Below are 22,632 nucleotides of genomic sequence, written 5' to 3' on the forward strand. Positions count from 1 at the left end.
GTAGCACATCAATTTTGACGTATAAGAGGCGTAATCATAATAATTTCTTGTATCTCTCTATATAATCCGTCAGCTGTGACATTTCTGGTTAAAGATGTACTCATGGAGCCAAATCTCTATGTATGAAAAGTGTCCATCAAAAAACAGTAATTAGGCGGCGCCACCATACACCGAAATACTACCAAAAACAACCTACGTAATTTGGTCGGGTTATTTGTTGCCTTATATGGTTCATGTTATACTCATGTCCCAGAGCCTAACTAGCGCCACCGGAGAGATTAGAAACTATTATTTAAAGCTGAAAGCGGTCACTTTTATAGATGTACTACTTACTAATATACGTCTCCTTGTATTTTTCTCGCAGCGGTCAAGTAAAAAATTTTAATAATTTGACTGAGCTCATGGTTCAATTTCACTCACGGAGATCAAGATTTACAGAATCTCGCTTGCTCAGGTCTCAAAATAAATACAAGAGGTAAACAACAACTTTGCTCACTAATGCAATAAATAACTATTATTAAGTTTGTTTACATTTTTGTGCCACTTCCGCAGAACAATCCATTATATTTAAAAAGTCGAACATTCAACCTGTTATTAAGTAGGCAATATTGACATAGCAACATAACTGACCCAAAAACATCGGAAGTAAAAACACAATCACTCAATACGGAACCAAGCGATTACTCAATATTATTACATAGTCGCTACCGAAGCTTTCAACGAAAACACAACCTTAATTTAAGACATTTAGGGTTTATATTTACTTGAATCGTTTACAACTTAAGATGGATAAGATTATGCAATAATGAACTTTGCATGGTAGATTTTAAGGTTATATTTTGTTTGAATTGTTAGATAAGAGTGCAATAAGATGACCTTTGGGTCAGTGTAGGTTAAATTGTGTGTATTATACGTGTTATGTAAAGATGTTTCCTCACTGTATTTTGGGGTATATGTTTACATACAATGTTGATAATCAATATTTTCTAATAAGAATGTATTGTTATAATATTTGACAATTTGTACAGACCTGAATCAACCTTACAGTAAACTTATGGATACTCACACTCATATTCATACTCATTTATTGATAATATTATTACATATTACGCGTCAAGTCACGATAGTAGACGAAGTAATTTATAAAATATCTATACTAAACATTCGTAACTAAGGAATCAAGTACTTGAAACAAAAAGTATTACTTTGCTAATTCGAGAAATAATGTGTTACTTACTTGAACGTTATTATTTCGCAGTTGCCTGGGGTCTTTGCTAATGCAAATTATTATTATTTGTTTTAATTAATAATATGGATTTCCGACAAGTAATGCCTGTTTCTTTTAATGAGGAAGAAATAAATAAAAATAAATATTGTGTAACATTGTAAGCTAAATAAAATTTGTGCCGTGGATTCTGGATAAAATACAGATATATAAAAAATAAAAATAGCATATTTCAGATTTTAGAAATCCATAGTTTCGTTAGTACCTAAGTATACTCAAAGAGGATATAATAAGATAGAGCGGTACTATCATTGTAAGTTTTGTAACCACTGTAAGTTCACTGCCATCTATCGACATACTTTAAAACTAAAAATGATGGTTTATAAAAATACGTTAAAATTTATTTAAATATGGATAAATGTTTTTTTTTTATTTGCATTAATTATTTTTATATGATTTTGACCACTGTTCTTTCACTGATATGCGTTAAAATTATATCCATACTAATAGCAAAGATAGATATAACTCCGTAATAGATGGATACAGTCTAATGAAAAAACGTGCCTCGAAAATCACGAAAATTTGATTCTCGATCAGAGGGCGCCACTAGTTTTGGCCTATACTCGTATAGAAGGCGTTGACGGTTTCGTTTGTTATTTATAATTTTAACGCATATCAGTGAAAGAACATGGGTCAAAATCATAAAAATTATTAATGCAAATAAAAAAATCATTTATCCATATTTAAATACATTTTATCGTATTTTTATAAATATTTATTTTTAGTTTTAAAGTGTGTCGACAGATGGCAGTGAATTTACTGGGGTTACAAAATTTACTATGACAGTACCGCTCTAGTATAAGTTACTCTATGCTAATATTATAAATGCGAAAGTCTGTCTGTCTGTCTGTCTGTGTGTTACCTCTTCACGCTTAAACCGCTGAACCGATTTCGTTGAAATCCATACTAATATTATAAATGCGAAAGTCTGTCTGTCTGTCTGTCTGTCTGTGTGTTACCTCTTCACGCTTAAACCGCTGAACCTACTGAAACTGAACTAGTGAAAAAAGGGTGGATTAAAAAGCAGATTTGTTTAAGAATTAAGGTACCCAAATTACTAATTCCACGCAGACAAAGTCGCGGGCAAAAGCTAGTTATAAATAACAAACGAAACTCAACGCCCTCTATACGAGAGAAGGCCAAAACTAGTGGCGCCATCTGATCGAAAATCAAATTTTCGTGATTTTCGAGGCACGTTTTTTCCTTAGACTGTATCCATCTATTACGGAGTTATATCTATCTTTGGTATACTTCAATCTAAACTTTAAAAAAACTGTCATGTGTAAATACGTAATTAAAACAAAAATGAAGAATTCCTTGGCTCAATGAAAAAAAATATATAGCTATTTATCACAACAATAAATGCCCTTACCGGGATTAGAAGTATTAGAATTAGAACCCAGGCCATCATCTTTCCAATCAATATCACGTAGGCTAGCGTATCAGCGGCCGTATATGGACTATGGAAAAATATATGTGACGTTTTCAACCAAAAGATACCACATTGTCGCTTGTCGATAAGGTTGATTTCAAATTGAAACTATATGGAAATAGCGCCTTATTGACAACCGACAATAAGTACCCTTTTGGTTGAGAATGGCACATATTTTCCCCAAAATATCTCATACTACATCACTTTCATAATACCTACACCTAAATAGTTAGCACCAAAACATAAACGTTTTCTTTCAAGTCTTTTAGAACAGCGGTTGTTTGTCAAAATTGTGTAACAATTACGACACGCGTAGGTGAGGTTGGATAATGGGTCGTAGGTTCGATTCCGTACAATAATAAATATTGGTTATGTAATATTGTTTGTCCGACTTTGACGAGCGCGTTTTAGATGGTTAGTTTTGGCATTATGTCGGCCCTTAAACCATCTTGGGGTCAATCAGACTGATGTATATTGGCTCAAAATTAAGATATAGGTATATGTCTGTATGTATGTATGTTTTAAGTAATTTGGCCTTTTAAATTACTATATTATGTCTAAGATGGAGTTTGACCTTGTCCTCTTGTTTTTAGGGTTCCGTACCCAAAGGGTAAAAACGGGACCTTATTACTAAGACTCCGCTGTCTGTCAATCTGTCTGTCCGTCTGTCACCAGGCTGTATCTCATGGACCGTGATAGCTAGACAGTTGAAATTTTTACAGATGATGTATTTCTGTTGCCGCTATAACAACAAATACTAAAAACAGAATAATATAAATATTTAAATGGGGCTCCCATACAACAAACATGATTTTTTTGCCGTTTTTTGTGTAATGATACGGAACAATTCGTGCGCGAGTCCGACTCGCACTTGGCCGGTTTTTTTATCTTCTAACTAATCTCTTTTTTGTTTAAAATTGTCATTTATTTACATACAAGATATAAACGAAACTAATGGTATTAACTAAACGAAATTAATATCTTCTAACCTCTAATATCGTCTGTATCTTTCGTTTTTTGGAGTATTGATATCTGATTTCATCATTCTACAATTATTTATATTTACCTTAAATCGGATAACTTAGGTTGAAATTCATTGGCGCGTATGTGGTCGATAAATCGTACGTAAACTAGTTACCTACCTAATCCTAAGTACTTAACTTCATAACTTCAAAAACGGATTAATTATTCTGATATACTAAATCCTGAACAACATTTTGATTCAGGACCAAAAACACACATTTCCTTTTCAGTAAACATAAAATTAAATCAGATGGTTTTTTTTTTCTTCAAATTATAACTAAACAAAAATAAATCTATCTCTATCTATCAAAAAACCTGGGTGCCTAGCCAACGTGCCAATCGTTAACGCTCCGTAGCGTAAGCGTGTTGTCATCTCTCTCTATCACTCCTCAGTATTAATGCGACAAAGACAGTTGCGTTTCGTTCGCAACGGAGCGTAAGCGATAGGCACGTTGGCTACGCACCCTGCACTGCACCTAACAAACGTCTCTTTTTGGCCCAGTGATTGACTGGTAGAGAATGCCTTTAGGCATTAAGTCCGCCATTTGTGCTTATAATCTTATAATTTAATGTGCAATAAAGTTTAAATACGTAAACAAAAACAAAACGTGAACTTCCTAAAATGTTGACTCACTTCAGGAAATAAACACAGCTGGTATCTGAACTGCCGTGAACCATTCTGTCAAGGCTTTGAGGGCATTGCCAGTTCGGATCTATCTTTCATTGTGTATCTCGTTTTTATTTGCATTGTTTACGACAAAAAAATGAGGTGAAATTTTAACTTTGAGCTGCTTTTCCGTCTAAATTTTTTGTACAAAAGTTGATGTAACTTCAGGTGGAGTAAGGGAAGTATATAATATTGTCTTCGGTTACCGCGATAGTTACTCATAAAATAAAACTATGAAATAGGATTATATTGCGTATAATAGTTTTATTTCATAAGGGAAATATAGTTTATATAAACAACTCTCAAGGTTTGCTAAAAACTAGGATATCTCCTAACCTAACGTAACGCATAGAGTAACTTATACTAGAGCGGTACTGTCATAGTAAATTTTGTAACCCCAGTAAATTCACTGCCATCTATCGACACACTTTAAAACTAAAAATGAAGATGTATAAAAATACGATAAAATGTATTTAAATATGGATAAATGATTTATTTTATTTGCATTAATTATTTTTATGATTTTGACCCATGTTCTTTCACTGGTATGCGTTAAAATTATAAATAACAAAAGAAACAGTCAACGCCCTCTATACGAGTGTAGGTCAAAACTAGTGGCGCCATCTGATCGAGAATCAAATTTTCGTGATTTTCGAGGCACGTTTTTTCCTTAGACTGTATCCATCTATTACGGAGTTATATCTATCTTTGCGTAACGGTATACATATGTATCTATACCTACATATTATAACTAATATGTTGCAAAATTAATTACAATTTTACTGTGATTTAAGTATATGACAAAACCACCCACGTTCTATTTTGTATTTTATATACTTACTCATAGATACTTATGTAAGGATTTACTTGTTTTTTTTTTTAAATCAGCTTAGTTATCAAAATGTTAAATTACCCGTTCAAATTAATCAAATACAAATCTAAACGCAACCACAGAATAAGTAATCGCAACCATGAACCATCGTGATGCTCTGATTTCAAGGCTTCAAGGGCATTGCCATTGTCAATAGATTTGATTTGAATTTTCATTGTATTGAAACTGAATGCATTTTGTTTTTGTCTGCATTTTTAAAACTTTTGAGCTGCAATGTGGCCTGGGCTATCAGGGGTCACCCACCTATTACGTCACAGCAAAGATAGATATAACTCCGTAATAGATGGATACAGTCTAAGGAAAAAACGTGTCTCGAAAATTACGAAAATTTGATTCTCGATTAGATGGCGCCACTAGTTTTGGCCTACACTCGTATAGAGGGCGTTGACTGTTTCGTTTGTTATTTATAATTTTAACGCATACCAGTGAAAGAACATGGGTCAAAATCATATAAAAATAATTAATGCAAATAAAAAAATCATTTATCCATATTTAAATACATTTTATCGTATTTTTATAAATATTTATTTTTAGTTTTAAAGTGTGTCGACAGATGGCAGTGAATTTACTGGGGTTACAAAATTTACTATGACAGTACCGCTCTAGTATAAGTTACTCTATGGTCACAGCAACAGGGAGTGGCGGTTACGCCAAATGTGACAGTATGTGTTAAAAAGGGAAATATCAGCGGGCAAATACGTAGTACCTAGTGTCGATTCACTCCCTTCGGTTGTGTTTTAATCATAGAGTAACTTATACTAGAGCGGTACTGTCATAGTAAATTTTGTAACCACAGTAAATTCACTGCCATCTGTCGACACACTTTAAAACTAAAAATAAATATTTATAAAAATACGATAAAATGTATTTAAATATGGATAAATTATTTTTTTATTTGCATTAATTATTTTTATATGATTTTGACCCATGTTCTTTCACTGGTATGCGTTAAAATTATAAATAACAAACGAAACAGTCAACGCCCTCTATACGAGTGTAGGCCAAAACTAGTGGCGCCATCTGATCGAGAATCAAATTTTCGTGATTTTCGAGGCACGTTTTTTCCTTAGACTGTATCCATCTATTACGGAGTTATATCTATCTTTGGTTTTAATTTATCGCCACTCGTTGCGAATTTCCTATTTTTCACACTTGTATCGTAACGTACTATTACAGTACGTATGGTGCTTTCTCGCACTAGTGCGTCAAATAGCACTTTTCGTGCATATGTCGAAAGTTTAAAGGGCCATATGTACTGTAAAACGTTGTACGATACACGTGCGAATGGGTAATTCGCAACTCGTGTCGATTTAAAACACTCCCTGCAGTCGTGTTTTAATTTATCGCCACTCGTTGCGAATTTCCTACTTTTCACACTTGTATCGTTATGTACTATTATGTTATAACTACTCGTACCTGTGTGTTCACATCGTAATTACAAAGTTGTTGTCACAGATAACATATATCAGCCCTATGCGCTCAATGTATGCTTTTGGCGGGCTTTCAATAACTGTCATTGTTTTTTTATTTTTTTTCTTTATTGGGGAAAAAAACAGATACAGGCCAGTAACAATACACAGATAAGATTATAAAATGATAAATTTAGCATACATCCTAACACAATTCCCACTATGAGATTAGAACTTCAGAACCAATATTACTAATCACCTTATGTTGGTACTGTATTAGCCATATTGTTTTATTAAGCCGTTACGTTGTTAACCTTGGAATAATACTATATAATATAAAAGTAGTACATAATATAAAAGGCTAACAATAGGTACTTATAGGTTCAATAAAATTTATAAACTACTAGCTTTTGCCCGCGACTTCGTCTGCGTGGAATTAGTAATTTGGGTACCTTAATTTTTAAACAAATCTGCTTTTTAATCCACCCTTTTTTCACCCCCAAATTGGTCCACACTATATATTTCCACCCCATTTTTTACACCCTTAAGGGATGATTTCGGGGATAAAAGTTATTCTATATCCTTTCCCACAGCTCAAACTATCCCCATACCAAGTTTCAACTAAATCGGTTCAGCGGTTATTGATTCCCCATACAAATTTCCACCTCCCTTTTCACCCCCTTGAGGGGTGAGTTCTGGGATAAAAAGTATCCTATGTCCTTCTCCGGGACTCAAACTATCTGTATACCAAATTTCAACTAAATCGGTTCAGCGGTTTAAGCGTGAAGAGGTAACACACAGACAAACAGACAGACATACAGACTTTCGCATTTATAATATTAGTATGGATGGATATTAACGTGCTCATTCATAAACTTTAGGATCATTTCTGTATCATAAATATTAATAATACATACAAACCAACAAAGGTCATACTTTCAAACAATCACAGGAAAAAAAAGATTATCAAAAAAACACGAACAATGCGCAATAATTTCTAAAGACGTGGGACCGAGTGGCGTCGGGTGAAAACCTAGTTTCACTGTGTCACAAAACAGTGAGAACCGTTTTGCTACCTCAAAATGAAATAACGTAACTCCGCACAATGTTTATGGCACTTACGACAATTTTGTCAAATAAAGAAAGTGTCGTAGAAACGAAAGTGGACTTTGAAGTTAATATAAATACTATTGTTTGATAATAATTGCATAATTAATTTAGATTTAATCGTGTTTTAGCTAATTGGATGACATCTGTCACTGAGATTAGCGGTATCAAATATAGATAACTAACTATAACTCCGTAATAGATGGATACAGTCTAAGGAAAAAACGTGCCTCGAAAATCACGAAAATTTGATTCTCGATCAGAGGGCGCCACTAGTTTTGGCCTACACTCGTATAGAGGGCGTTGACGGTTTCGTTTGTTGTTCATAATTTTAACGCATATCAGTGAAAGAACATGGGTCAAAATCATAAAAATAATTAATGCAAATAAAAAAAATCAATTATCCATATTTAAATACATTTTATCGTATTTTTATAAATCTTCAGTTTTAGTTTTAAAGCGTGTCGATAGATAGCAGTGAATATACTGTGGCAAAGATAGATATAACTCCGTAATAGATGGATACAGTCTAAGGAAAAAACGTGCCTCGAAAATCCACGAAAATTTGATTCTCGATCAGATGGCGCCACTAGTTTTGGCCTACACTCGTATAGAGGGCGTTGACTGTTTCGTTTGTTATTTATAATTTTGTTGTGTTTGTGACAGATGTCAGTGAATTTACTGGGGTTACAAAATTTACTATGACAGTACCGCTCTAGTATAAGTTACTCTATGGCCGTATCAAATGCAATTTAAAGATAAGAACCCGACAAAAACATTTCATGTAGTGCCAAGACTAAGCGTATAAAGTTATCAGATCCGGCCGTAGTAGGTACCAAGACCACTACTCTAAGTCCTAACTTTTTAAGCTCTAACTGTATACTCGTAAAGCCAACATCTTGGTCAAACAGTACGGCTTGGCCGTTTTGTTGCTGTTGTGCTACTTAGTTGTGCTGCTCAAATCGTAACATTTTACTAGTTAAATTGCACCTATGTGTGGTCTGTGTAGTCTGTGGGTCAAATAGATAAAGTAAGATCGTTTTTGTAAGATGTATTAAGAGTCCCCAGCAAGCTCGATTCTTATACAAACGTAGTTACGCTTTCATTTCATAACGGCTAGCTAGATTGCTTTGAAACTTTGTACTTAATAGGATAAGGTATATCTATGCCTGTAATTAGTTTATGTAGCTTCAGATACCATAGTTAAAAAATACAGCCAATTTAAGTTTTTCATGCAAAACTTGTTTTTGCTCTATTTCATTTTTTTTATTAGCTATAGCTATATAAACTAATTACAGGCATAGATATACCTCATGTCATTGTATGTGCAAAGTTTCATTACAATCCAACAAGTAGTTTCAAAATGAGAACGAAAGTCCGTTTGTATGGGAAGGTGAAGTTCGGCCGAGCTTGCCGGGGACTCTTAAATTTTAAAACCACTTCCACTGAAATCGATCTCCTTTTTAGCAGTTGCAGTCCGTAGAACACGTTTCTTTCAATATTGTTTGTACCTACAAAGTAAATATAACGTAAAAACACTTAAAAACCATAAAAGTTTTATAAAAAATAGGAAGATAGCACCTGTCAATATTACCAATATCAAAGTTACTTTATTATTTTGCGCAATTTATATTCAACTTTACTCACTTATAACAAGGATGATATTAGCTTGTAACGATATTCGGAAACCTAACATGTGTCGCGAGAAATTGCAATGAATTTTAAACTTTATGGCCATGTAATTAGTTTTAAAATGCATGAAGGTAATGTATTAGTGAACTTATGTCGCGTGAGAGTATGTTGCGTGTATTCAAATAAAGGACATTTGGTTTTCCAACAAAATGGCGGAGGCCAATTCTTATTTCACATTTTTATGTTTTGATCTTGTTTTGATACCTTGACAAACGCTGATTGGAGCTCGCTCGCTTCGCTCGCACTTTTTGGTGCTGCACAGCGATGAAAAATATATAATTATGGCCCGATTCGAACAATTCTTATAAATTGCAGCTTACAGCTATACGATACTATGGGCAAAGATAGATATAACTCCGTAATAGATGGATACAGTCTAAGGAAAAAACGTGCCTCGAAAATCAAGAAGTTCAGAGGGCGCTACTAGTTTTGGCCTACAGTCGTATAGATGGCGTTGACGGTTTCGTTTGTTATTTAACAATTTTAACGCATATCAGTGAAAGAACATGGGTCAAAATCATAAAAATAATTAATGCAAATAAAAATAATAATTTATCTATATTTAAATACATTCTATCGTATTTTTATAAATCTTCATCTTTAGTTTTAAAGTGTGTCGACAGATGGCAGTGAATTTACTGGGGTTACAAAATTTACTATGACAGTACCGCTCTAGTATCAGTTACTCTATGCTATGGGTGCAGCGTACGAATGTCAAGGTATCAACTACGTACGATACTAATCTATCAGTGTCAAAAGGGACATTTTTCAACCAAAAACGTTGAAAACTGTAGCAAATTTTTAAATTAGAACGACCTCTTGATATGTTTGCCTACCGAAATAAGGCCAATACACACGAGTTGCACATAATTCACATAAAAGGCTATGGCTCATCGCGTACACATGTGCGTGCATACATACAAATAATGTAATGATGGTTATATGTCAGCTGTCACCGCGTCGCGTGTCAATAATATGATAAAAAAATGATATAATATTTATGTAACATATGCGTACTAGATATGTAATAAATATATTATGCAGTAAGACCTGACAATCTGGAAAAAACACCGTCTCTCAGGTAAGACGTCAATAGAACGACAACGAATTATAGTACCTAACCTCAATAAGGCTTGTAATGTGGGTTACATACTAGACTAATATAAGATACATAAAACACATCAATAACTCAGGAACAAATAAATAAATAAAATAAATAAATATTATAGCACATTCTTACACAGATTGACTAAGTCCCACGGTAAGCCTAAGGAGGCTTGTGTTATGGGTACTCAGGCAACGATATATATAATATATAAATACTTAAATACATAGAAAACACCCATGACTCAGAAACAAATATCTGTGCTCATCACACAAATAAAGGCCCTTACCGGGATTCGAACCCAGGACCATCGGCTTCACAGGCAGGGTCACTACCCACTAGGCCAAACCGGTCGTGCATGCCCTAACCAGAATTTGAACCCGGGACCTAGTGCTACGTAGGCCATAGGCCATAGAAGTGCATGAAAAAAACAAATTGGTAAATACTATACACAACGTACACACCACATACATTCTCTGCACATCTTCATACAAACAAACAGTATTTATAACTCATGAAATAAAACTATGAAAACGGATTATATGGCGTATATTGAATTTATAACTATTATTATTATTATTTATTTATAACTATTCAAAACCATTTGACCCACACAAACCAATCCCGTGCTATATCCACTTTCTACTTGCACAATCCAATATGGCGGGCAAGATGGCGTCTGACGTAACCCGACGTAATGCGCTCAATCGAGATCGAGGTTTTTTGTTGCGGTTCGGGGTCGGCGTTTGGTCTCGTTTCCGGAAATCGGATGTAGATTAGTTTTGTGCTTTTGTTTTTATATAAAATAAGTGGTTTTTCTTATAAATTAATTATGTGATACTCTTATTTATTTATTTCTTATCAATGTCCCGGATTTATGATTGGAGTACGGTCTTTTCTTGAAGGTTTGAAGGTCATATAGGTTCGGAAATACGGCGGGCAGCAGTTCTTTCAACAGTTTAGTTGTGTGAGTAGCTACGAGTATATAGGTGTGTTTTGTAAGTTATTTTGAACATTTAATACCTACACAAATTCATCATCTTCCTAGCGTTATTCCAGCATTTTAGCCACGGCTCTTGGGAGCCTGGGGTCCGCTTGACAACTAATCCCAATAATTGGACTATTAGTTTTTACGGAAGCGACTGCCATCTGACCTTCCAACCCAGAGGGCAAACTAGGCCTTATCGAGATTAGTCCGGTTTCCTCAAGATGTTTTCCTTCACCGAAAAGCGAATGGTAGATATCAAATGATATTTCGTACATAAGTTCCGAAAAACTCATTGGTACGAGCCGGGATTTCGGTTTAAAGAAATTTATTGTCTAAGAAATTACAGAAATTTCACTTATAAGACAACTTATAAATAGCTAACTTAAAGTAATTATTTACAAATAACGCAATAAGCAAGCACTTATGATAATGTTTAAAAATAAGCAATTGCATTTTCATGTGAACTAAAATTTAATACAAGAATAAAACTAAGAATCGACCCTAATGGTCTTATCGTAAGGTTTAGATTTAATTGGTTAGTAATAGGAATATATGAGGGTATATTTAATGTTCGACTCATGACTGCCAGACTTGTTTACGGGGCAAGTTAAACGAGACCTTTAAGCAGTAGTTAATTATTGGTTATTGACAAAAGACAATTATGTATTTTAAATATTTATGTTTGTATATAAGTTAATTATTGTCGTTTTAAGAACATTTTTTTTATTTTACGCTTTTTGGTTTTTATTGTAATAGAACCAATGTATATGTATTATTTGAGATGAAATGGTTTTTATTGTAATAAAACCAATGTATTTGAAGTTTGAACCCGCGACGTTTGAAAGTCGCACGCTCTTACCGCTAGGCCACCAGCTCTCCTAATACCTACAAATTATAAGACATAAATCGAATTGTGGGAATTAATTATAGTTGCTATAAGCGGTTTTGTAAAAATCGGAAGCGGTTAAAGGGGCCCACTGACTATCAGTCCGCCGGACGATATCGGCCTTTCAGTTGTTCGGAACTGTCAAATTTTTGTTCTAACTGACAGGCCGCTATCGTCCGGCAGACTGATCGTCAGTGGGCCCCTTAAGTAACTTTCGGAATGCTTGTTTGAGGAAACGTAGTAGTCGCATCTCTGGAGTCCCTGATTTTGATTTTAATATCTTGTTCTAAAACTGATAAGGATTTGACCTATCAGCTGTCAACAGTGGTATTTAATTTTTGTACATATTCCTGGTTCAAAACAAGAAATTAGAAACAGATTCTCCTGCAGGCGTTTTCTGATTGTAATAACAAATTTTGAATTTGTGGTACATATGATCTGTTAGTGTCAAAAGTTTCTGATTGATGAAATGTAAGTTTTGACACTGACAGCACATCCAGATCAAATTGATGACCTTTTATTACAATCAGAATAGGCTCCATTATATTTATACCTTTACAAAAAAGTGAGATATGAGACGATATTACAAAAATAATTACACATGTAGTTGTGACTATTACTAGTACATTTACGTTTTAAATTTGATTAAAAATACTAATATGCACTTATCAATTAACAATTATGCAATTATCAATTGAGCGAAGAGCTGGCGGCTTTCTCGCCCAACGTATCAGCATTGCGATACAGCGGGGAAATGCCGCCAGCATCCTTGGTACAATGCCTCAAGGGCCTATTTTAGATTTAAGCTAGTTATTAATTTCGTTTACGTAGTACCACTGTATTAACAATTATAATAATCTTATTAATCATCTATGAAATATGTGTGTACAAATATTTATCGATCGTCTGTGGCGCTTACACTTTAAAGTAAGCGCCACTAATAATTAGGTAAATTTCAATATAATAAAAATAACGCGAAACTATAATATACTTTACAGTACATATGGTGCTACTTTTTCGCACTAGTACGTAAAGAGCACTTTTCGTGCATTATGTCGAAAGTTTAAAGGGCCATAATTATTTACTGTAACGATACACGTGCGAATAGGTAATTCCTCTTTTCCGCACTTGTATCGTAAACAACTATTATTAGGGTTTCTGTCCTTTTTCCTATGTGTCATATTATTCCATAGGCAGGGGTTTTACCAGAAATTTATGGATTATTCGATGTTTATGCCATTATTTTTTCTTCCTATTCGCGATTCTGCACAAAATGAATTCCACGCAGCTGAATTTTATCACATGCGTTATTCTTCACACTCATTAATTTTTCACAATAATGTTTCTCCCTATTCGCGATTCTACACAATATGAATTCCACGCAGCTGAATTTTATCACAGGCGTTATTTAATTGAATAATTATTTAATTTATTTAATTGGATATTAAATTGAATTTATTTGTATCTCTTTTAACTTGTCTTAAGTCTGTAATCCGGTGGGATATGAGTTTTATAGATGCTCCGCTCCTTTTACATATATTATATACATATACCCCATTCCATTTGCAAACAGTATTCTCGTGTGTACAACCAAAGATAGATATAACTCCGTAATAGATAGATATAGTCTAAGGAAAAAACGTGCCTCGAAAATTAAGAAAATTTGATTCTCGTTCAGAGGGCGCTACTAGCTTTGGCCAACTGTCGTATAGATGGCGTTGACGGTTTCGTTTGTTATTTAACAATTTTAACGCATATCAGTGAAAGAACATGGGTCAAAATCATAAACATAATTAATGCAAATAAAAAAAATCATTTATCCATATCTAAATACATTTTATCGTATTTAAAAAAATATTTATTTTTAGTTTTAAAGTGTGTCGACAGATAGCAGTGAATTTACTGGGGTTACAAAATTTACTACGGCAGTACCGCTCTAGTATAAGTTACTCTATGGTACAACTCTAGCTCTACATATGACAAGCAACTTTTGACACTACATTTAGTGCTTCACGAAATGCATGCTCACTAAAATTGGAAAGTGTGTTGCCTAACTAAACGTAACGCCTTAAAACGAAAAAGTCTTAAGCGACATTGAACTTCACACATTATTACATCTCTTTCTGTATATGTCAAATTAATGTGATAAAAAGAGCGTAAGTGGCATCTAGTTTCATACACACATGTGACGTTTTCGTAAAAGTACGCTGCACCTTTACCTATTGTGTGGAAATGCAAAGGCGTGAACTCTCAGTTCGTATTGTCAAAGATAGATATAACTCCGTAATAGATGGATACAGTCTAAGGAAAAAACGTGCCTCGAAAATCAAGAAAATTTGATTCTCGTTCAGAGGGCGCTACTAGTTTTGGCCTACAGTCGTATAGATGGCGTTGACGGTTTCGTTTGTTATTTAACAATTTTAACGCATATCAGTGAAAGAACATGGGTCAAAATCATAAAAATAATTAATGCAAATAAAAAAAATCATTGATCTATATTCTATCGTATTTTTATAAATCTTCATTTTTAGTTTTAAAGTGTGTCGACAGATGGCAGTGAATTTACTGGGGTTACAAAATTTACTATGACAGTACCGCTCTAGTATAAGTTACTCTATGGTAATGTGTATATTATTTTACAGTACAATACTACGATATGTAACGTTTTTGGCATATTACAAATAGCTACGATATCCTTTTTGGGAGAGATTCAGAGAAGTTTTAACCTAAATATTATCCTCACTTTTCACGATTTTTGACCGCCACACCCAAAGGTTAAAGGATTTGCCACATGCGTTCTGCGGTCAGCGGTCAGGTCAAACCCGCATTATGTACGAACAACATTGACAGCAACCTTTGAAGTCGAAGTTTGACCTGACCGCTGCCCGCAGAACGCATCCAGTGTGGCAAATCCTTTAACCTTTGGGTGTGGCGGTCAAAAATCGTGGGTTTGAGCCTCGGTTGTGCTGTATACGAGAGAAAATCTTAATGATTTTAAAATGACATTCGAAACTTAACGACACGATGACACAACGGTGAAAACATTGATTGTCCGATTCAGAAGTGATTTGGATCACAATAGTTGAAGAAATAATAATGAAAGAAAATACTTAAATAAAGTCCCCGGCAAGCTCGGCCGAATTTCACATTCCCATACAAACGGAGTTTCGTTCTCATTTTAAAACTACGTGTTGGATTGTAATGAAACTTTGCACATACAATGACATGAGGTATATCTAGGTCTGTAATTAGTTTATATAGCTCTAGTATATAAAACAAACGAAATAGAGCAAAAACAAGTTTTGTATGAAAAACTTAAATTCAGTGTATTTTTTTAATATTGTATCTGAAGTTACATAAACTAACTACAGACCTAGATATACCTTATCCTATTGTAAGTACAAAGTTTCAGAATAATCTAGCTAGTCGTTTTGAAATGAGAGCGTTTGTATGGAAAACCGAGCTTGCCGGCGATTTCAAAACAGTCAAATGTGAGTCACGGCCCAATTCGAACAATGCTTCTAAGAGATCACTGCGGTACGATACCAATCTGTCAGTGTCAAAAGCATGCTCTATGAGAACCTAAGTTACTTATTTGTTTATTTTGTTTAAAATAGTGAAAAGGTTTACACAAGTATATATGTTTGTAAGCCTCATAAACCTAGGGAAGAGCGATGCCTCACAACACAGGCTTACCGGGTGGTTCCATCCATCATATACATGTGTGTGTGATATTATAAAATAATTTTTAATTTGATTTTATTTTAGTCCTTTTTGCATGTTTTCGAGAAAGATTTTTTCTGCTCTATACACGGGGCCCACTGATTATCAGTCCGCTGGACGATATCAGAATGTCAGTTAGAACAAAATTTTGACAGCTCCGAAGAACTGACAGGCCGATATCGTCCGGCGGACTGGTAATCAGTAGGTCCCTTTACACGCACTACCAGGCCTCCTTCACTCGCTCAAAGCCACGCGCTATATGCCTACCGCTCGGCGTATCGTCGACGATATAATCGACAGAGGGCCGCCGAACGCCCGCCTGAGCGCTCGCACCGCACGTTTCCCGCGCTTACGCTTCGAAATGCCGAAACCACGTAATTATTGTGCAGTAGATGGGTGTAAAAGTCAAAACACAAAAGAAAATTTGTCGTTTTTTTAGGGTTCCTTACCCAAAGGGTAAAAACGGCACCCTATTACTAAGACTCCGCTGCCGCTGTCCGTCTGTCACCAGGCTGTATCTCATGAACCGTGATAGCTAGACAGTTGAAATTTTCACAGATGATGTATTTCTGTTGCCGCTATAACAACAAATATTAAAAAGTACGGAACCCTCGGTGGGCGAGTCCGACTCGCACTTGGCCGGTTTTTTCATTTCCGAGAGACGAAGAAAGGTGAGTAGTATTTTAAATCCATCTTTATGAATTTTGTCACTATTTATTTCTTTGAACATAAGTACCTATAGATAAATCGTAAATTAAGGAGTTTTTTGAGTCAGGTATTATAAGTGTAGTTTTTAAATATTTGATTGACTAATATAAAATATAGTTGATTCGCAACATTCGTTTTATTACAATAATAACATAAGTAACAGTACAACCCTAGCGCATTCTTACGATGACGCGTTGGCACGTGGCTCGCACGGCGAGCAAGGCAGTCTCGACTCTTTGTGCGCATACTTATGGTACATTTCTTCTCGTCCTGAGCAGCAGGTATTATTATTAAGATTTTGTAGGCTATTATAGCGTAGGTATTTTCGCTTTTGTATGGGAATGATGTATCTGTTACGTAGTAACTATTTATTAATCTGTGGCACTACTCAAACTTTTTTTTCGTTTTGACAATTTATAGTAAGTAGTAGAGTTTTACTAACATGCTTAGTATTAGTACGTTCGCCATAAGATATATGAGAGCGGCCAAAGTACTCACAAATATCTGAACACGCCTCTATTGTCAAGGCGCTAGAGTGCGTGTTCAGATATTTATGAGCACCTCGACCGCTTTGATATATCTGATGGCAACTGTACGAAAATGGCAAATTAATACTATGAAACGAAACCATGGCAACGAGGAACCCTAATTCTATGTAATGTGTGGCATTCTATGTAATAGTAACTTTTTATGTGCTTGCTTGTAACAAGGACATTAGCGTGTGCGTGGCATTTTTGGCTAACAAATGGAGATAAAAAGTTTAAACCAGGATCATTTCGCATAATTACGGCCATTTTAAGATTACCGAAATCATGATTACATTCACAATTTGCTAGTCTATTCACACATATTGCAAATGTGTAGTCTAGCGCAAGCGCAATATGCATATTACGTGGTATATTGCAACTTTCAGAGGTCATAAGTCAAAACGGTCACGTAACAAACCGTGTCTAATTTCCTGCCAGGCTTTCTGGTAGTCTAACAGGCCAATTCGAACGTCAATTAATGTCAGAATGATATCTGAATCATGTTATTTAGTCACCGTGCGTCTCGCCCGCGGCCATACATGTACAGACAAGAACAAGCGCAATGCATGATAACTGAATGACATAATTCAGATATCATTTTGATCTTCAGGTCCTGGCAGAAAATCAGTGCTTTTCCTAATGGGTGAAGCGTAATACTGAGCCAGAACCTTTTTGTTTTGCTGCGACGCACACAGGATTTTTATTTGTATAAAACAGTATTTTTATGTATTTTTTCTTTTTCCTCTACATATTATGTAAAAATCGGTGTGACTTATTTGTTGTTGTAATTTTTATTTATTTTCTGGATTGTTCTGTGTACCTATGTCATTTCTGTATTTGAATATTTTGTGTGTATTGTGGCAAACAAATAAACAGTTTATCTATCTATCTTCGTAACTCATAAAATCTAGTCACAGTTGTATGAAAATACTGTTAAAATTAGTTTAATTTCCTTATATATACACGGTGGCTAAAAAATATGTGCATACCCGTTACCTGGGAGGTTTTGGGACTGACCAACTTTTACTATGGGAGCAACCACGAAATCGCGAAAAAAATGAAATGACCTCATAGAAAATGGACCAGCCAAAATGTATGAAACAGCCAATTTTTTTTTCGCGATTTCGGGATTGGTCCCATAGTAAAAGTTGCTCTGTATAATCCCAAAACCACCCTGGCAACGGGAATGCACTTATTTTTTAGCCACCGTGTATATAAAATTTGCATGCATATTAGCTGGCTGAATACACTGTTCTGTATTTGTTTCTACAAGGTATTTGACATCATCCGCTTGACTGTATTATTATTGCAAATATATGATTTGAAATTTGATATTTGATCTCAGTTTATATTCGAATTAGCTTGTAAGTTGCTTAATCCTTTGGACGCTAACGACACTTATAGTGATCATAAAATAATTTGGTGTTTCTAGCGTGTACAGAGGTATGACTATTACCTAATAACCACATTTCTTGCCTTCTGTTAGTAAGAATATGGAAGTCATTCAGATAGTCATTTCTTGGTAACAATTTGTATGGTATTTTAATGAATATGACTTGTCAGCTGTCAACAGTCAACAACTACTCAAAAATGTAACTGGTGCCAGCTAAGATATCACATCCATTACAAAATAATAACAAGCACATTGTCTCTTGTCAATAAGGTTAATTTAAAACTGAAGCTATATGATTGAATGATAAATTATTTCTATTCTATTCTATATGGAAATAGCGCCTTTGACAACCGACAATAAGTATCCTTCTGGTTGAAAATGGCACAAATTATCCAATTATCTCTATGCTAGAGTCGAACCAAGGTAAATCTGCATGGCATTTGCAATGACAAAATGAGGCAATGTCATCATTAATATCAATTCTATGAATAAATATAGTTTCAAAACTTATGAACTAAACGTAACTAAATTATAGTATCCTAAACCTAAACTAACATAAAAATTCACCCCTCGGCAAGGTGCCGTAGATGCTGGCAGCATTGAAATATAACGTACATAATGACACCCTCACACTTTGTTATATTTAAGTTGGTGCAGTTATCTTATAAGGAATACAGATTGTATAATTTCCCATAGAAACCTAAATGCTAAAGTGTTTGCATTGTTTTTATTTTATTTCAATGTTTTTTTGTTACTTTCCGCATTAAGTCTGAAAATGCTTAGTTTACATATTGATATTGATATGTTTTGTATGTATGATGTATGATTAATATGCTTTTTTTGTTAGGTTAAGAGTAGTGATTGTATTATTATTTCTCAGTAAGTCAATTGTGACACATATATCACTGATTTAAACTTTCACGATTTTTACTCATTTTTATTCACAACGACGGGACTTGTGAAATAATATTATTCACAACGGCGGGACTTAATCGCGTAAAATAAGTTTTAAATTTACCTCCGACGGCTCCGACGTTTCGAGGACGGCGTTGTCCCCGTGGTTTTGGAGAAGACTGGCTAAAGTTGACATCAGCATCTTCTAGGCGCGATTAAGTCCCGCCGTTATGAATAATAATGACATGTCTCTTATGATAAGTATGTACAGTCATTCAAACTATCAGCTTAGCACCCCAGCATACAAATGTGCATGGGTACCAAGCCAATAACTTTGCTGACTGTCCCAATAGTGCGTTTAGGGTCAACCGACCGTCTGTCATCGTTAAATCGTTCGCTAAATATGATTGGGAAGATTGATACTTCACTGCTAAGTTACGATGATGTGTTCGCTAATTGTGGCCTGTGCTACTGGGCCTTAAAGTATAATAAGTATATAATCATTAATTTTATTACAATTTGTCACGACAGTCATATTGAAACTCTTAACTGCAGTGGCGGTGCGTCCACAGAACTAGATTCTCACTGGCTTGGTTTTAGACAGTATCTAGAGCACTTTATTCTTTATTGTATTGCAGTCATGTTCATAATACATTAGGTGTTACAGTTTGAGGATGGTAGGTACATGACACCCTGTCAGGGCACTCAATTTTCTTAAGTCTAGGTAAAATTACATGCATCTCATACAAATAGCAATAAAATCTATATTTATAACTTTATATTTTATCGACGTTTATGCAACGTTAAATGTCAAGTTCGTTTAGAAAATTAGTACTTTAAAGTAGTACTTTTCCTAGCTTATGTAAAAATTCCAATCTTTCTGTTCTGGAACCGATCGCTGTTCAGCGATAAAACTGCCTGTTGTCTGCCTCACTTTAATCAATTGTGCCATTCTCGATCAAAAGGGTACTTATTGTCGCTTATCAATAAGGCGCTATTGCCATATAGCTTTAATTTGAAATCAACCTTATCGACAAGCGACAATGTGGTACCTTTTGGTTGAAAACGTCACAATTGTTATTGGCTTAAGGGCCACTTGCGGGATCCAGGGTTAGCTACTAAATCAGAGCTAACCGGTTAAACCCGGAGTTAATAGTACAATTTAACCCCGTGTTAACTCAGGAGTCAGTTGACTAACCCTGGATTGCGCAAGCCTTAAGTTGTATATTTTACTGTGTGTCAATAAAAAGTATTCTATTTATCTTGACACATGGCAAATTAGTGATAAGGTTAGACCAAGCTAAGTAGGCAGCGATTTTGATAGCCCAGATTACATAACACTTCTTTTCTGGGCTATCAAAATCGCTTATTTAGCTTGGTCTAACTCTAATTAACTAATTACTTATTAAACTAGTAGCCTATTACACTATAGTTGAATGGGTCTACGGAACTCGATTCCCACTGGCTTGCCTTTTAGACAGTAGAGCACTTTTTCTACAGCTCATAAAGAAACTCCAATCTTGACGCACCGCCATTGCAAATTAGTGATAGTAACATTGTGTCTACAAAGTACAATCTTCTTTCCCACTCACCTCTCTCTGCGAACGCATCACCTCCACTGTTGTCATCCTGCAGAGCTAACTCGTTCTCTCCCACGTCGTTCAAACTGTCGCGGAACACAACGTTGTCGTTAAACGCTGGGCCAGCATGCGAATTTGTTTGGATAGCGTTCACATCACTATAAGGGAAGACTACCCTTGGACTGCGCGCCTTCCAACCCGTATTGTAAAAACTATTTCGGACCGCTGGCGCAAAAGGCGCGTAAGGCGTAGGCTCAAAGTTGAAGTTAGGAGCATATCTCCCAAATCTTCCTTGATATAAAGGAAGGTAAGGATGAATTCTCGGCTCGTAGAATCTCTCATTTCCTGATAATTCCGCCTTGTCAGGCGACGTGAAATCGTAATCGGTGGCGTCGTCAAATTTGATTTTCGAATTGACTTTTTCTAAGGTTAAATCTATCTCGCCTCGCCCGACTGGCTGGTAATTTTCATGATCATCTAGAAATAGGACTCTGGAGCGTTTAGGTTTGTATTTAGGGATGAAGATAGGGCGGTAAGGGTCCCGAACTAGGCTCAGCGCGCGGCTCGACTCGCCCGCGACCACAGACGTAGCTAGTATGAGAATGACTTTCCATTTTTCGCTCAACATATTGAATCGGTCACTGCACTTAGAGTTTCACTTTCATTTTACGACTAACACTTTTTTCGAAAAATTCTCGTAGTTTTTCTTGCTAATACATGTTTTGGTGTACATGTATTGTTTTTATAATCTTGTTTTCATTTTTTTTAAGCGGGCGAGCGTGCGGCGCCGTTGGCTGGTGATCGCGGACTGGTGCGTCTGTACGTTCCCCACTATCTCTGTAACTGGTTACATAAAATTGTGTGTGACGCGACCGTTTATGTAATTCTTAAACGTCGTGCTTATTTGGATAAGGTTTTATTATTTGGCCGTAAGATTTAGAAAACTTGGAAAATTGATTGGTGTCCTCGTTGTGTCATGTGTGAAAATGTGAACCGGGTTGTGCTTTTGTAATGTGCAAGTTGTAGAACATTAGCAAAATTTCTGAAAATATCTGGAAAATTTAATGAGAAAATTCTCAGAATTTCCTTCTATATTATAAAAAAACCGGCCAAGTGCGAGTCGGACTCGTGCACGATGGGTACACAGTACCGTGCGCAAAAAACGGCAAAAAAAAACACGTTTGTTGTATCGGAGCCCCACTTTAATATTTATTTTATTCTGTTCTTAGTATTTGTTGTTATAGCGGTAACAGAAAATACATCATCATTAAAAATTTCAACTGTAGCTATCATTTTTATATAAACTAAGAACATTTTTATA

General features: G+C 35.2%; 1 protein-coding gene across 2 annotated transcripts in view; it reads right to left on the reverse strand.

Annotated features, from left to right (window-relative positions):
- The window catches only part of LOC134752811 (serine protease 33), an 83,925-nt gene extending 61,659 nt beyond the window's left edge, over positions 1 to 22,266 (reverse strand). For both annotated transcript variants that reach the window (XM_063688561.1, XM_063688560.1), the window contains exon 1: positions 21,324 to 22,266. In XM_063688561.1, the coding sequence (XP_063544631.1) occupies positions 21,324 to 21,939 (616 nt within the window). In that variant the 5' untranslated portion in view covers positions 21,940 to 22,266. The remainder of the gene's footprint in view (positions 1 to 21,323) is intronic.
- Positions 22,267 to 22,632: the final 366 nt, after the last annotated feature.

Source organism: Cydia strobilella, chromosome 25 (assembly GCF_947568885.1).
Source record: "Cydia strobilella chromosome 25, ilCydStro3.1, whole genome shotgun sequence".
NCBI classification, from domain to species: Eukaryota; Metazoa; Arthropoda; class Insecta; order Lepidoptera; family Tortricidae; genus Cydia; species Cydia strobilella.